General features: G+C 42.6%; 1 protein-coding gene across 1 annotated transcript in view; it reads right to left on the bottom strand.

The window, feature by feature from the left end:
* Positions 1–16,446, bottom strand: part of ARHGAP26 (Rho GTPase activating protein 26) — a 198,339-nt gene that overhangs the window by 76,537 nt on the left and 105,356 nt on the right. Inside the window, exon 10 of the mRNA XM_021708767.1 lies at positions 8,059–8,197. Within this exon, the coding sequence (XP_021564442.1) occupies positions 8,059–8,197 (139 nt within the window). The remainder of the gene's footprint in view (positions 1–8,058; positions 8,198–16,446) is intronic.

The raw sequence follows: 16,446 nt of genomic DNA, 5'->3' as shown, positions 1-16,446 counted from the left end.
AGAACACATCTTCAAAGGTGGGAACACACCTCTAATTAATGGCTGGGGAGGGAGATGAATGATCAGAGTTAAACGGACACCCTGTTGCTCACAATGCTGTCCTCTCTTCTACCTGAGAACTGACATGTGGGAAGAGGAGCTTTCCCGTCAACCTACAACTGCCTGGAGTCTGAGGGGGCCCACACACAGGCAGCTTATTCTGCTCCCCAGAAAGAAGGAAACTATACATTTACTTTTTTTAATACCATGACTCATTGCAAAATGGCTTTGAGATAGTAAGCGGAATGTACCATCAGAGAGTTTCATTTCTAATAACTTGAAAATAAGTCAATATACAAGAAGTCTGTTTTCCTCTCCAATGTAAAAAGCCTAGAAAAGCGCGCACACATACACACAGATAGCGTGGAGGCACCGCTCTCCAGCTGTACTCATTTTGGTGTGTAAATGCTCAGCTGTTCTGTTATACTTAGACACATACACACACACACATACATCTACTTTTATCTTTTAACAAAATAGGATCACATCATACTTAATGTTCCATTATCTGCTGTGTTCACTAGTGATAATGGTCAAGGTAGAAGCCTATAATATGCTTTTGTTTTTTGCATGTAACAATCTATCTTGAACTTTTTTCCTGCCATTGGCTTTGCCCAGCTAATTTTTTAGTGGCCATATCATCAGTGTGGTTTTAAGCCACACATCATAACTGCATATAATTAAGCAGAGAGCCACATTACACTTTCAGCAGCCCGTATGACAATAGGGATCCATGTGGATAAGCATACTGTCTGCCAAAGCAAACAGGTGTGTCCAGAGAGCCCAAGATCTGCACAAGCAACCAGAGAAAGAGCACAAGCTCCAACACTGACTGCTCAGAGAAAGCCATGACATCAGACTTTGACAAGTATGAATTCTCAGTTATTTTTCAACATGGAAGACACACATGAGAAATGTATAAGCTGAATTCACAACCTGTCACTGGGCCTGTCTGGGAGATGGTCCAGGATGAATTAACTAAACTAAAAAAAATTAATCAGAGCTATAATCCCAGCAGCTAGTTAACATGATCCATGTAAAACAAAGTCCAAGAACCAATTCCTGCTCCTCAACACTGTACAGCATGTCCTCAGTTGCTGCTGTTTCTGCACTCAAGCATCAACCAGGCTCTCTCAAGGACCAGGGCTACTCTGTCTTTCCCTCATGCATGGGCCTCTTTTTTGGAATCTGCAGGCTCCAAAGGGGGGCATATTTCCTTAGTCTGTTGTAAAGTAAAACTACAGCCTGATGATACTCATCATAACTGTAGCCAACGTTCATTAGGTGCTTACTAGGCCCAGCATCAAGTACTTTACATGCACTGCCTTACCTCCAAGGAAGGTAATATTAGTGGTCGATTTACAGATGAGAAAACAGAGGCTCAGAAAAGGAGAGTAACGCACTCCAGGTCTCAGAGCAGTAGGTGACAGGGATGGCACTAAAACAACCCAATTTGACTGCAGAGTCCCCACTTTCACCCACCATGCCAGGCTGCTTCAAACCCAGTGGGAGTCAGAGAGATGTTCTGGCAATGACAGAAGACAAGCAACCCTGACTGTCCCCACCTTCCTAAGTCAGTGATTCTCTAAATGGAGTTAGTACTGGCATCACTAGGGTGCTTTAAAAATATAGATACCTGAGCTCTAGCCAAGATCTCCTGACTCAGAATGTCCTGGGGAGGAGATCAGGTATTTGCATTTTTAACAAGCTGTCTACAAGATTCTAATGCACACACAAGTCTAAGAACCACTGTTCCAAGAAACTCATGTCAACATTTTGGTATAAATATAAAAATTTGGGACAAAATAAGTCATAAATGTCACTTTATGACCTCTTGGAAGAAATCTGCAAAGCACAAGACCTTGTGGCTGGTTCCCTCCAATCCCTCTGGCTCCACTTTCTACAGTCATCTAGAAAAAGTACAGCTTGTGTGTCAATACCTTTCACCTGAATATACCAGTACAGTTTCTCTGGATGATGCATCTGTGTGGAAACTTGGAGATTAAACAGTAATCTCCTTTGCCTCCACTCATCTGGCAGCAAGTTGAAAACTCTCAGTCCATCTGTTTAGAGGTGACTGCAAATTAGATGAGTGCTGTGGCCCAGTGTCTAAAAGTTACCACGGAACACATCCACTGTCTGCACTCGATTGGGAGGAAAGGCTGTCAAGCAGGCTGCAGACTGCCAGGATGTATACTGAGGAGCCCACTCAATATGGTTCAACTGCCCCCATGACGGCCATGGATGTCAGAACAGATGGCTTTCACTGCTTGTGTCACTCAGTCTAGCAAGGTTTCCACTTCAGCAGCTCAAACTCCACAAAGACACCCTTTGGAGATAACATGGCATAGGGAAGGAAGACTACCTGGGGACAAATCCTTCCTCTGCCATTTGCTAGCCATGTGACTGCTTAACCTCTCTAGCCTCAGTTTACCTGTCTATAAAATGCAGATGGGAAGTGACCTCACAGAATCATCAACAATTGTGAGACTGACATGAGATAACAATGAGCTTAGCAGGCTGTAATTACTATAATTTTATTTATTTATTTATTTATTTATTTATTTATTTATTTATTGAGTCAGAGTCTCACTCTGTTGCCCAGGCTGGAGTGCAGTGGCAGGCTGGAGTGCAGTGGCATGGCTACCTTAGCCTTAACCTGCTGGGCTCAGGCGATTCTTCTGCCTCAGCCTTCCAAGTAGCTGGAACTACAGGCATGCACCGCTATGCCTGGCTAATTTTTGATTTATTGTAGAGATGAGGTCTCTCCAAGTTGCCCCGGCTGATCTCAAACCAGCAGGCTCAGGCAATCCTCTCACCTCAGCCTCCCAAAGTGCTGGGATTACAGGCGTGAGCCACTGTACCCAGCCAATTACTGTTATTTTTATTATTGTTATTAGATGAGGTTTAAATTCACTTTGGCCTCCAAGTTCTTCACCAAATGAATTCATTTATCCTTCCACCCCAGCCCTTCAGCCCTTCACAGGCAGACCACAGCTTCACAAAAGTTTAAACTCCAGTTCATAAATGGCACTGGAAACATTTTCCCTTGGAAATAAGGATGGGTTTGCAAAAGAGGTCCTAATAGCCAACCCTAACAGAATTTGACTGCAGAGCCCCACTTTCACCCACCATGCCAGTCTGCTCCAAACCTTTGGAGCTACCCCAAGTTGAAACTGGAAAGCAGAGTAACGATTGGTTAGCAGTGTTGCTTTGAGGTAGAATGACTGAGTTCAAGTCTACTTTGTTGCTGTGTGATCCTGCATGTACATTATTTAAAATAAATTTTATTTTCTTCTAACTCTAAAATAGGGGCAGTACCTGTGTCACGTAATTTTAAAGGTTACATGAGATGCTGCTGTGCACAGTGTCCACATAAGAAACTACTTGTTAAGTTATAGAGTCATAGATACTAAACATGGACAAACAGAAAACCCGTTTCTGTAGTTCTACTTGAAAAACTATCTTTCTGCAGTCCTCTTCTCAGTTCTAGAGACAAGAGCTACTCAGAGAAAGATGCTCCCTTGCTCAGCATCCCAGCCCATCCTCCTCATCCTGCGGGCCAGACTGAGCCCTTCCCTTGCTTTAGTGTCTTTCTCAATAATCCCCTTTCAGAAAGCACTCCTTGACTAGCTACAGACACATTTGATATCTAGTCCCCTCCTCGCTAAAATACTCAGTGGCTTACTGATGGTCTGTGTTTGCTGCTTTGTTGTTTTCCAAATCCTGCACTGCTCTCAGTTCACATAGTTTTAATCTTAGAGGCCATTCCCGTTTCATTCCCAGTCCTCTCTGTCACACCTTGCCCATGCTATGAGGGGCCAAGTGCTGCCTTGTAACTGACCTGGGCACCTGCCCAGCATAGAGCATGAGAAACCATTCTAGGAAGAGATCACTGCCATGGTAAAGATAGATTTACTTTCAGGAAAAGAAAAAGGCCACCCAGAGGAGATTTCACTAATAACCACAGATTAAAGTGGGAGACTCACATGCAGGCACCTGGACATAATACTGGTCTACCCACACAGAAGGAAAAACTTCTTCTGGAAAATAAAACACATATCTATGAGTATGACCTCTATGCCAGCTATGTGCATGAGCCTCAAGTGCAGGTGCAAAGACCGAGGGCTGAGTCTGCGGGGCTCCCAAGTGGACCCTGAGAGTCTTCCTCTCTAGGCAGAAGACAAGTGACAGGATTCCCCTCCAAGAGAAAAGAATGGGCTCCAACTTTGGCACAGAATGGGGGCACTGCAGAGAGGTGGGCAAAAAAATATACACTGCCAATAAGCAACTGGAATCTCTCAAAGGGAATTCCCCAGGGGAGCTCCTCTGGAAGCTTCAGCCTCATTAAGCATTTCAACAGGGAACTGAAAAGAGGACTAACCAATGGACTGCAGAGAAAATAACAAACTATATGTACATTAACGAGGAGAAAAAGAAAATAACTGGACTCCAAAGAGATCAGGCAGACAGGCCTGTCAGAGGAAAGGAGGTTCTGAAAATGACCACAGGGCCAATTTGAAGGTAGAGGGGAAGGAGGCGTAATGTACATGTGCCTAGGTGCGTGTGTGGACCCTCACAACACAGCCCACTAACGGGGTATCGGCTCCGGGGCAAGAACCTGAAGAAACGTAAGGCCACGTGAAATCTGGACAGGTGTCGCTGTGAGCTGAAAGTGCACAGCATGAGACCGACAGATGAGTCATGAGTGCCCACAGAGCTCTAAATAGCCAGCTGATAATATCCGAGCCCACTGTGGATTGAGCAGACAGGAGGAACTTCAGATCGTATACTTGAATTAAGAGGAAAGATAGAAGTTGGTTCCAATTAAAAGCCAAGAGTGCAGATTCCAAACTGCAATACACACTCGACAGGTGCGTGGCATACATTATTTTAAGGTGGGATGTGGTGAACGTTTTTTTATCTTAATGGTTACATAGCTTTAATATATATGAGAGCATAATACGGTAAGACCATCAAATTCAGGTTTTTAGAAGTTTTGTGTCAGGATGAGGACAGGTAAAGAAGTGAGTTGCGTTAAGATCAACTTAAAGAAGTGTATTACACACATAGTGCATGAGCTATATGACTGTGCCCTAAACTGTGGATGAAAGTTAAGGCGCATGATTGAAGTCAGGGAAGCCCCAAGCTAGGTGTGTAAGAAAGACTCAAACTGAAGAATGTCATTAAATGAACTTTTTCCCACAAATTACCTACTTAATCATTATCTGTACTTCACCTCCAAAAAGTAAACTCAGGACAGTGCTTTGAGAAACTTCTGCCTTTGCCCACAGACCAAATGGAGGAGTACAGTGTGTGAAAACTTCACAGTCACTGTCACCTGCTCTTCTAACACGATGGGTGGCTGGGTGACAACCTGGGAGAAGACAGTCCCAGCAGAACCTTCCAGATCCTGGCCAGTCTTCCTCACAGCAGCATCCATTCTCCCACCCCTGCTGTGGTGCTTTCCATGCCAGCTTGGAGAGTATGCTAGTTTCCAAGAAAAAAAGGGATTTCTAAAACAACTAATAGACACACACACACACACACACACACACAAACTTTTCAATTAAATACACACACACACATAGACTTTTCAATAAAATGTTGATTATCTGAGAAAGGAGGGAAGTGAGGTCCCCTACACATATCTGAGCATATCCACATGCTCCATTCCTGTTCCAGAGTGTTCCTGACAGTTAAGAGGAAAGCTCTTGTGTTTACTATCTTCCCAGTTTGCATCTGCCATCTGTGGACAGGGACACACAGCTTGTTCTGCAGCTTAGGCTGGTCTGCTTTCACACACCTTTGACTTTTACCCTCTGCCTCATGTGATAACATAGTCCCGGGCAAAGGTCTAGTTGATTTTCTCCTGATCTCTTTGTTCTCAGGAGCTCCCAGAGTACGCTTTAAGGCCTATTCTAAAGCTGCTTCTGCCTCAGTCTAACCACAAACCCAGCGCTATTTTAACCTTAGGGATTTACCAGTACCATTGGGCCACCCCTGATCATGCTGTACACCGGTTAGTACAGCATGATCAGGTGACCACAGCTCTCCTGAAAACCTGAGATGCACATTATCCCACAGCAGTGCCTTATTCATTCAGCAGGTGTAAGTGAGGCCAGTCCTGTTCCAAGTGTTCCCTGGTACACTTGGAGGTAACCCAGTCATATGCAGACCACAGTGAAAATGACCCCAGCCAGATATCTGAGGGAAACAGGTTATTGTTAGGAGGAAAGCCAATACTTTCCTGAATGGAGTCTGTGCCCTGAAATTGTATATATCTGTTGACTGTGAAATTCTTCTAGAAATTTATCTTGAAGAAATGATTATGAATAGGCACAAATTTAGCCACAAAGATGCTAGCAGTAGCTTTACTTATAAAAGCAAAATATTTGAAACAACCTAAATGGTATTAAATATACCAAGGTACTGCTGTATTATGGGACTCTATGATATCGTTAAGTATATAGAGATATTTTAGGGACAGGAAGATTTGTTTTCAGGAATTTTTATAAGAAAGGCCATGACTTTAGAAATACAGGGGATTAAAAAGATCATCTTTTTGTGACAAAGAAAGAAAAGGATGCCAAGCAGATATGGAACCTCTCCTTTTCAAGGCATAGTAGGTTACTATCCTGCCCTGTGCCTGTACTGTTGTACAAGGAGATACGTAATAATGACAGCAACGACGATGATGATGACCCCACCACCCAGAATTTACCGAGCATCTACTCTGCATTTGGCACCATCTAAAGTGCTTTATTCCTCACAACAGCCCTAGAAAGTGGAAAGCATCATTCCTGTTTTCCAGAAGAGGAGGTTGGGACCCTGAGGTGTTAGCTAATTCTCAAGTCACACATAGCTGGTGAGCCACAGAGGTAGAATTCATACCCTGACAACCTGGTGCAGGAGTGCTTTAACCATTACATTCTATGACCTCCCTTGATGTGTGTGGACTTACTATCTTGCATTCACCTGTCTACTTCCCTTACTCAGTTTTGAGCTCCTCAAAGCCAAAGTCCAACGTTTTCATTCCCAGTAACCAGCAAGAGTCATGTAAACATTGGCTGCGTGAATGAGTCAGTTTTGGTATCTGCATGTGATTAGACAATAACTAAGAGTGGGGGTAGCAGCTCTCAGTTCTTGGCCCTTGCCACATTCCAGGCCTTGCACCCAATGTGAAATGCATCATGTCATTTAATCCTTACAACTTCCCTATGAGGTGGGCACTAATATGCCTGTTTGGCAGATAAGCAAACTGAGGCTGAGAGAGGTGAAAGGCTTGCCCATGTGGTGGCGCTGGCATGAGAACGCATGCTAGACTGACCACTGGCACAGCTTGAGGCCTCAACTCCTACGCTACACTACACAGCTCTCTTATTAAGATAGCTGAAATAAGACTATGTATTTTAGGGCCCAATACCCGATCACTGCAGATAACTCAGAAAATCTGAGATGAAAAACAGATGTGATATAATTGAGGCGATAAACACTCTGCTATTTGGAACAAGGAGGGTTCTGTTCCCTAATTAATTCATTAATTAACTTCAAATATTTTTAGGTGTCTACTCCATGCCAGCACAGTGAGAGGTGGAGTGAAATGTGGAACAGAACAAGGTCCCGCCCTCAAGTCTCAGTCCAGTGGGGCATGTGCCTCACATTCATATGCATGTCATTACAACCGAGAAAGGAGAGGACACTGGTTCCATGGGAGTTGCTAACAAAGGAGGGCTGAAGAAGGATGCCCGCCCTTGCCTCTTGTGTGGCAGGAGGAATAGGCTCAGCTGTTGGCCCAGGAGATCTGGAAAGAGAATCCCCAGCTCAGCCCTGGCCTTTCATTGTCAGCAACATCCTGTCCTCTCAGGGTAACTTGGCAAAGGCACCTGGGAGGGCACAATGAGACAGTCTTCAAGGACACAAAAGGCCTGCGGCACACAGAGAGGTCCACCCTGTGCAGCGGCAGGTGGCACAGGATGTTCCTGACCGCCACGCTGGCCCCGAGCAGCTGGGACTCACGTTTCTCTGTTGACTGCACAGTGTGGAAGAGCGTCAGGGGCCTCTCGCTGCAGGACGGGGGCTTGGAGTCACTGCTCTTCTTCCGGGACAGGTGTAGCTGCACATTGGTGAGGGGCATATCAGGCACAGTGTTAAATATCTGCAAACAAAGCACCACAACCAGGTTACACACATCTGCGCATCAGGAGGAAAGTGCAGGCCTGAACCCACACAACAGAAAGTTTGGCAGTGTCTTGGAATCAGCAAGGAAAGATCTGAGGAGACCACTGGCATTTGTGCAAGACTTCATTTAAACATTTCTAGGAACTGGCACTAAACATTCTCCTCAGAAGCTTATCCAAGAGTCTGCTACCCACTCCCTTCCCTTCCTAACCTCTTCTGCTCTGATTTCCCTGGTCTTTTCATTGTTCCCATGAAGGGAAATGGAGCTGCTGTGCTCAGTATAGACACTGTCAATAGTACTGAGAGTCTTTTGACCACCTTTGTCCAAAACACAATGTCTTTCTTCATCGGTTCTAGTTCTTAACAACTCCTTCACAAAACGTGAACTGTGTATTTAAGTAATATTCCAAAACCGACCCCCAGGCAGGGCACCACCTCCCAATTCCCTTCAATTGTCCTCAGCTGCAGCTTTCTTTGCAGTTGAGAGGCTTGTGTTATCTGTGACTCTGAGCTTTCTTTTTCTTGTTTAAAAGTGTTTTTTTTTCTCCCTTGAGGATAAAATTCACATATATATGTACTATGGATAATTTGGAAAATACAGAGATGTCTAAAGAAGAAAAAATAACAACAAAAAAAAAACTCTCCCAATTCTACTCTGTAGCAATCACCACTGTTAGTATTTAGGTTTTATTTGCTGATGAGCTATTTTTTTGGAGGGAAGATCTTTTATTATTATTATTTTTTAAAGTCTATGATTAAAAATGAGAAGAAAATCATAGACAAAAATCATGACAACTCTCATCATCTTTTCTATAGATAAAAGTATGGCAGACACTCATAATAGCAAACACATGGTGCTTACCTTGCTGACACAGCCCCATTACCACGGGCTCCCTAAGAAATAGCCACCACACTGTGCTCGATATAGGGCTCACTCCGGTCTTAACAACCCTGAACAACACACAATGTCCTCAACATTTCCGAAGGACGAACTGAGGCACAGTTGCCATGATTATAGATACTATTTCAGATAAGAAGACAGGTTTTCTTCCAAATTCCTTTTTAAATGCATACAATAACAATGACATTTACTCATCCAATCAACAAACACTTTTTGAGCATCTATTTTATACTAGGCCCTCTGGGTATAACAATGAAGACAGCAATCGCATTCACTGCAATTAGAGAGTTCTACAGTCCAGTAGCCATGATTTACTGAGTCTTGACACACCAGGTACTTGATTAAATGCTTTACAAGAATTACCTCATTTAATGTTAAAACACACTTTCCCATAACTGAAATTAAATTCTTTATGTGGTTTTGTTCATATACATTTCATCTAATGCTATATTGCAGCATATCTTCATTCATTAAAAAAAACTCCGTGTTTCTTAGTGGCTGCAACCCTCCCCCCCCCCACTATATAGAGAGGAAATCAAAATTTATGAAGCCATTCATGATCCTCTCTTACTCTAAGAAGTTGGTCTCCTTCTAAATTTTCTCTTTCCTAACAGTCTCTGATATGTCTAAGGTACCATTCACCTATGGGTGGCCCTAGACACATCAGAATCTTTCTCATGGTCTTCTCTACTGTGGGTGTGCATTTAAAAGCAGAACTCAAAGCTGATATTTAGGAAGAAAAGTCAAAGAATCCTAAAAATTTCAGCCCAAACAGCTGCTCTCCATGGGTTGGCAGGTCCTTGGGCTCCAATGATGCCAGCCAGCTGGTTAAGTCAGTCTAGCTCTTAAACACAGCTGTCTGAAAACAGTATTATCATATTTTCCCTAAGGGACTGAAAATTTTCAACAAGATAAACTGAATCACTACACATAGCTGAGTTCAAATGGGGCAAGGGGGTAAGAAGAGAAGGAGACTTAAAGTAAAAACAACAAAAACCTCCTGCTTGGGAGCAGTTAGAACCTATGAAAACAAATTTTCGAGGGCTACACACATCTCTAGTCTCTTTCTGAGTCTCTATAAAAGAAAGAGAAGGGTTAGGATTGTTGTGGAGCTCAAGGACTGCAACCTCTAAGAAGCTTTCTCCCCCCTTTACTTGGGCGTTCCTAGGTGACAATCACACTGGGTACTATTGTCACGGACACTGAAAAAGCGGCTCCTAGCTATGAATGTTTGCAAGCAGACCAGGCACTGTGCTAGGTGCTTTCCATGACTCATCACTAAACTGGGGTCAAATCTAGCATAGCAAGTTGGATGACCACCTCACAATGAGAGATCTCCTGCCCTGCCACACAGCTTAGCAGGAGAGGGCCTAGGAGGAGGGAAGTCCCAGGCTGTAGCAGTTATTCATTCAGCTTGTCTTCTCCAGCCAATCTTCACTACAAAAGCCAGTGCCCCAAACCACAAGGATGGATTTGAACAAATAATGGTGTCTCCTAGCACCTTCTGCCTTTGGCCTTAAAGACAGCACCTTCAGCAATCCCTAGCTCAGAACATTTGACAAAAATTCAGAGTTGGTGATGGGCCTGCTTCTCATATTCTTCTTTATCCCCTTTACCTCTGCCTCCAAATTTTGCCTCTTTTTCTAATGAGTTACTGAGAATGAGGTCCTTACCCAACTCCAATGGGAGCAAAGATAATGTATATACTTCAATTTTAACTGTCAACAAAAATGAGAGCATTACTCTTTCCTAAGAACTGTCATAAATGCTAGAAAAGCAAAGAAGAGTCATGTATTAGGAAGGGCCATGGATTTAGACAGATGCATGAAAAATTGACTCCAAAACAATATATACAACAGAGCAGGAAGAGACATGGGAACACAGACAGGAGGATGTTACTCTGCTCCTCAGCTGTTTCCTCTAAAAGAAAAGTTATTCAAGCATAATATCAGATCTAGGAAGAAACTTTTGCCATGGGCAAGGGGGACAGTCCCAAAGGCTAGTTCTCTGGGTCCCACTGTGAGGTGGGTCCAGGCTTCTGAAGAACTCTGATAGGGCTGCTCCCAGGATCAACGTAGTAACATGCAAGTGATCACATTGCAAATGTCAAGTGCCAGATGTGGGTTCTCATCATGACCATGATGCATGCTTCTCCAAGGCGCAAGAGGGTCTTTCATTAAGAACTCTGGGAAATCATTTTCCAAGTTACTGTTGTTTATTTAACACTGAATCTTGAACACAGTCAAGCTATTTAAAGGCTACTGATTGCCTGTCCTCCTTCCAGTCAGCCAAGAGGTTGCCTCAGTGCTAAAGGCCCAAGTTGGAATTCTGACGAGAATCTGAATTATTCAGTTTTGTTGGTTATTCCAATCCTGTTTCATTTGGTTGGAAGAGAAGATTTCAAGAGAATCAAATGAAGTTTTTTCAGTCTGTCAAGAAGAATCACTGTCCCAATGACCCTGCTGAACACAGGAGGCATGCGCTCATCTAGCCTACGAGTCATGGATTTACGGAGCTCTGCCATGTGGCTGGAGCAATCTACTCATTTCACAGAGACTTTCCAAATTAACACAAAAAGGGGAGATTTATTCTGTGCCCCAAATGCCATGTTAATACTGTCCAAAGTTACAAACTAATTCTGACTTAGGAATGTCTCAGAGATAAAAGTTAGAAAGACTGTAAGCCTTCTGGAAGCTACTGGGGAATAAAATTGTAAAATAAAAATGTAACTCTAGGTAACCTTTCCAAGTATCCCCAATTTCAAGCTTTCTATAAGTGGTATTAGCAGGCCCATAAATACCAAGCTATTGTTTCCCCTTAAGCAGTGAGGAACAGTGGTCAAGGGCAGTTTGGCCTCTGCAGTCAGACAGACACAGGCTGAGTTCTGGTTATACCATTACTGACATTGACGTCGCCACCATAACACCTTGTCAAATATAGAAAAAGAACTTAAGGTCATCATATGGGTACAAAGCAAACAGGCTTTGGAGACATGGATTCAATTTCTGGCTTTGCCACCTACTGGCTATGTGAAGATGTGTCAGATGTGGATTCAAATCCTGACTTTGTTAGCTACTAGTTATGGGATCTCAGGCAAGATAATTAACCTCTTTGTTTCCTGTGTGTAAATGGGAATCTAATACCTGCCTTGCAGAAAACATAATGCCCACTGAAAAGATAATGCACACAAAATGCTTACTGTGGTATCTAGCAAAAAGCAGGCAGGAGATGGTGGTGGTATAAACGATAATAAAAATAACCAGAATTCATTACCAGTTGAGTTACTTACATAGATTATTTCACTCATAATAACCCTATACAGGGGGTACTATTATTCTTGCCATCTTGAAGATGAGGAAACTAAGACTCACTGAGAGTTACTGATTTGTCCGAGATCACATAGATAAGGAATGCAACTGGAATACAACTGGACAGCTTGACTGTCTAGGTCTTAATCACTTGTGGTCTTTATACCTATTATTAATTTGAGAGACAGAGAACAAAATGGGAAGATCACAAGTCTTAGAGTCTGGCAGATCTGATTTTAGTCACTTACTAGCTCTGTGACCTTGAACAAATCATATAACTCTTTGACCTTCAGAGAGCTCATCTGCAAAAAGTCCCAGGACCATGATGAGGACTGAAGTGCCTAACACAATTTGGCATTCAGCGATCAAAAGACATTACTGTATTCAATAAAAAAGGAGACATACTCAGATAAGAAAGGAAATAACTGGAGATTCCACAATGAATTATTTGCAGTCGGGACACAAGGATTTAATTTATAAGCGTAAATTTAATTACTGTTCTTTGCAAAACATTGATCTTAACTGCTTACAGCAATGATAGAATCTGCTGTTCTTACTCCCTTGCACTGTCTATAAAATTTAAATTTTCCTGGCCCTCCTCTGGCTCATCTGAACATTGTAGAGCACTGACACTTGTGGAATTTGTTCTTAGCCATGTCACATACACATTTTTACACCTTTTTCAATCCCATCTGTCACATATGCCTGTAATTTAAAAGGATTAGGAGTCTCCCTGTGATGTGTGTGGCATACTCTTTATTATGTGCTGTGATTTTTATGGGAGGGAAATTAGGTCATGATGAAGAGCCCCTAGTCTATAACTGCAAAGTAGCTCTGAGACAATAAATCCACAGCAGAGGCCTGGGGATTACAATGCAAAACAGATTCGAGACCCGCCTGGGCAGCGAGACCTCATCTCTACAATAAATCAAAAAATCAGCCGGGCGTGGTAGCGCATGCCCGGCTACTTGGAAGGCTGAGGCGGAAGGATCGCCGGAGCCCAGCAGGTCGAGGCTGCGGTGGCCGGGAGCGGCCACTGCACTCCAGTCTGGGCAACAGAGTGAGATTCCAACTCAAAAAAAACAAACAAACAAAAAAAAACACACAAAAAAACCAAAAAAAAAATGCAGAACAGAAAGGCTTATGTGAGAAAAGAGACTGAGCATTTTCTCAACACATAAATGCATCAGGGTTCCAACGAATATGGGGCTGGCTTAGTTAATGCCTTAGGAATGAAGACCTAAAGCTATTAAGTACAGCTCACACACTGTTCATTCTTGCTCAGAATGGACAGTGAGCATTGGATGTGTGGGCCAGGAGAAGCTGGAAGCCTAGCACCTTTATGCTGGGAGTAGGCAAGCCTTAGCAGGGCTCATTTATTGTAAGAGTTAAGAAGCCAAGTTCAGAGGCTGGAGCTGCAGAGAGGTTTTTTAAGGACAGTTGGAAGTTCTATGTCCTGTTGATATCAACATTTTGGCAGAGGGATCAACAATTTGGAAAGTAGTTTGGGGAGTTTTATTAAAAGTCTCTCAAAAGGAACCAATTACATTTAGTCACTGAGGGCATATATAGATGGCCTGGGTAATCCATGGGGTGCTGTGATTTTCCATATCTCCAGAAGATTCTATTTCCTGTTCTCTTTGCTGACAAAGATGAATAGATTAAAATACAACAAACTCCACCTTCATTTGAGAAACACTGAAGGAGTTTCACAATTCAAACAATTATTGGTTTATCTGAGATTTACTGGGGGAAATAAATGCCTTCAGATCCACAACCTATTTTATTACATTAATGAAGAGTATCTTACATAGCACTTGCCACTACAAAAAGAAAAAAATTCCTATTGGCAGAAGCAGTCCAGCTCAGCACACAGGTAAATCTAGCTTGCTTCTGGACCTAACAAAGAAAGGAATAAAAGAGTATATGCAAAAAACTAATGGAAGGAAAGGCAAAGAAAAATAAAAATGAACAGACAGCAAAAGTTACGACCACAGGACAAGATTAGCTTCCTGAGCAGGCAACAGTACCAAGAACTATTTCAACACAGTAAAGCATCCAGGCATGCCTTATTATAACTATTATTAATAATTTTGCATAGCAAAAACTTTTAAATATCAAAGAAATAAAATGCAACTGTTAGTTGCCAAGTCAACTGTATTTTATTAACTGATATACTTTTTGTGCACAAAGGCCAACAATTGTGCAATGGATTCCAATGCCATCATCATTTTGGTAAAAGCTGATCATGGCAGTTTGGTAGGCCCATATCAACTCAAATCAAGCTAATTACACTGAAAGTAATTACTATTTTATATTATTTATTTTATTTTATTTTGAGTCAGAGTCTTACTCTGTCACCCAGGCTGGAGTGCAGTGGCATGCTCACGGCCATCCCAGCGTAGACTTGCTGGGTTCAGGCGATCCTCCCACCTCAGCCTTCCAAGTAGCCAGAACTACAGGCATGCACTACCATGCCTGACTAATTTTTTTTTTAATCAATATTGAAGAGATGAGGTCTCACCAAGTTGCCCAGGCTGGTCTCGAACTCCTGGACTCAGGCAATCCTCGCACCTCAGCCTCCCAAAGTGCTAGGGTTATAGGCTTGAGCCACCACGCCGGGCTATTTTTTTATTTTAAAGATGTGGGGCACAATTAAAAATGCAAAGGTGCTTAGGACTTGGTGCTTATACTAGGTGTTAGGCAGGGTCATCCATGCTGCTAGCTCCTTTTCTTTTTTTTTGAGTTGGAGACTCACTCTGTCACCCAGGCTGGAGTGCAGTGGCACGCTCACGGCCACCACAGCCTTGACCTGCTAGGCTCAGGTGAACTTTCTGCCTTAGCCTTCCAAGTAGTTGGAACTACAGGCATGCGCCACCATATCCAGTTAATTTTTTTGATTTATTGTAGAGATGAAGTCTTGCCAAGTTGCCCAGGTTGATCTTGAACCTGTGGGCTCAGGCAATTCTCTCATCTCAGCCTCCCAAAACTCTGGGATTATAGGCGTGAGCCATCGCAGCCAGTCTGCTAGCTCCTCTTCTTGACATCTGAGATTAAAAGTTAACATATGTTAAAAAGGGGCACTGATCTTTGGGGATTTCTGAGAACTAACAGCTCAAGGATAAATACTCCCACCTCTTCGGAAGCTAACTAGCTGACTGAGAAAGGAATCAGTATAACTTATTTTGCCAAACATTCACAGGCATTAAAAGGGCAATGCTGACAAAAGCCTGTGGTGCACAACACACAAGCACACATACATCTTGCTGTATGTACAGAAACCCTTTTGAATACCACAGCCAAAAAAAATCAGGATTGTTACAGAACACACAAGTGCAACCCTACTCTTATGTGTAGAAACTTAACAGTAAAGTGCAACACACACACACACACACACACACATACACACACACATTATTAGCCTGAAGTTTCGTGTTTAACCAAAGCTATGAAAAGCAGGTAGTTTGATTTTTTGATATGGTTGTTCTTAGACATCTAAAATTTTCAAAGTCATTTGGCAAGTAAACCTTTTAAACAACAAATGATAGAAAAGCCTCCCACCTCTTCCAAAGCTAACTAGTTGACTGGGAAAGGAATCATTATAACTTATTTTGTCAAACATTCATAGGTATTAAAAGGGGCAATGCTGACAAAGCCTGTGGTGCAGGAAGAAATAGCAGAATTTCTGGGCTTTGGAGTATCTTGGACAATGACAGGATGCAATTTTTTGTTTTGTTTAAAAAATCGTAACTAGAAACATATAAATATTGGTGGCTTTTACTATAACCTCAAGTATTGCCTATTTGATGTTTTTAGACTCAGTGTGATAAGCTGTGAGTTTGGGTAAAGATTCTGTCCATACAGAAACAGTAACTTTGCATAAAAATAAGTATGGTAAGACTCAAAATCTTTGTACTCTGAGCTTTCAACTCTGGAACCTGACTACAGGTAACATGAGCTATACTTTCAAGTCTATTCTTTAGCTCTCGTAGAATCCAAGTAGAGGCCAGGTTATTG

Source organism: Carlito syrichta, unplaced genomic scaffold (assembly GCF_000164805.1).
Source record: "Carlito syrichta isolate Samal-C Ts95f unplaced genomic scaffold, Tarsius_syrichta-2.0.1 Scaffold147091, whole genome shotgun sequence".
Lineage (NCBI taxonomy): Eukaryota > Metazoa > Chordata > Mammalia > Primates > Tarsiidae > Carlito > Carlito syrichta.
Note: the sequence above shows the minus strand (reverse complement) of the source record. Positions and strands in the feature narration are given on the sequence as shown.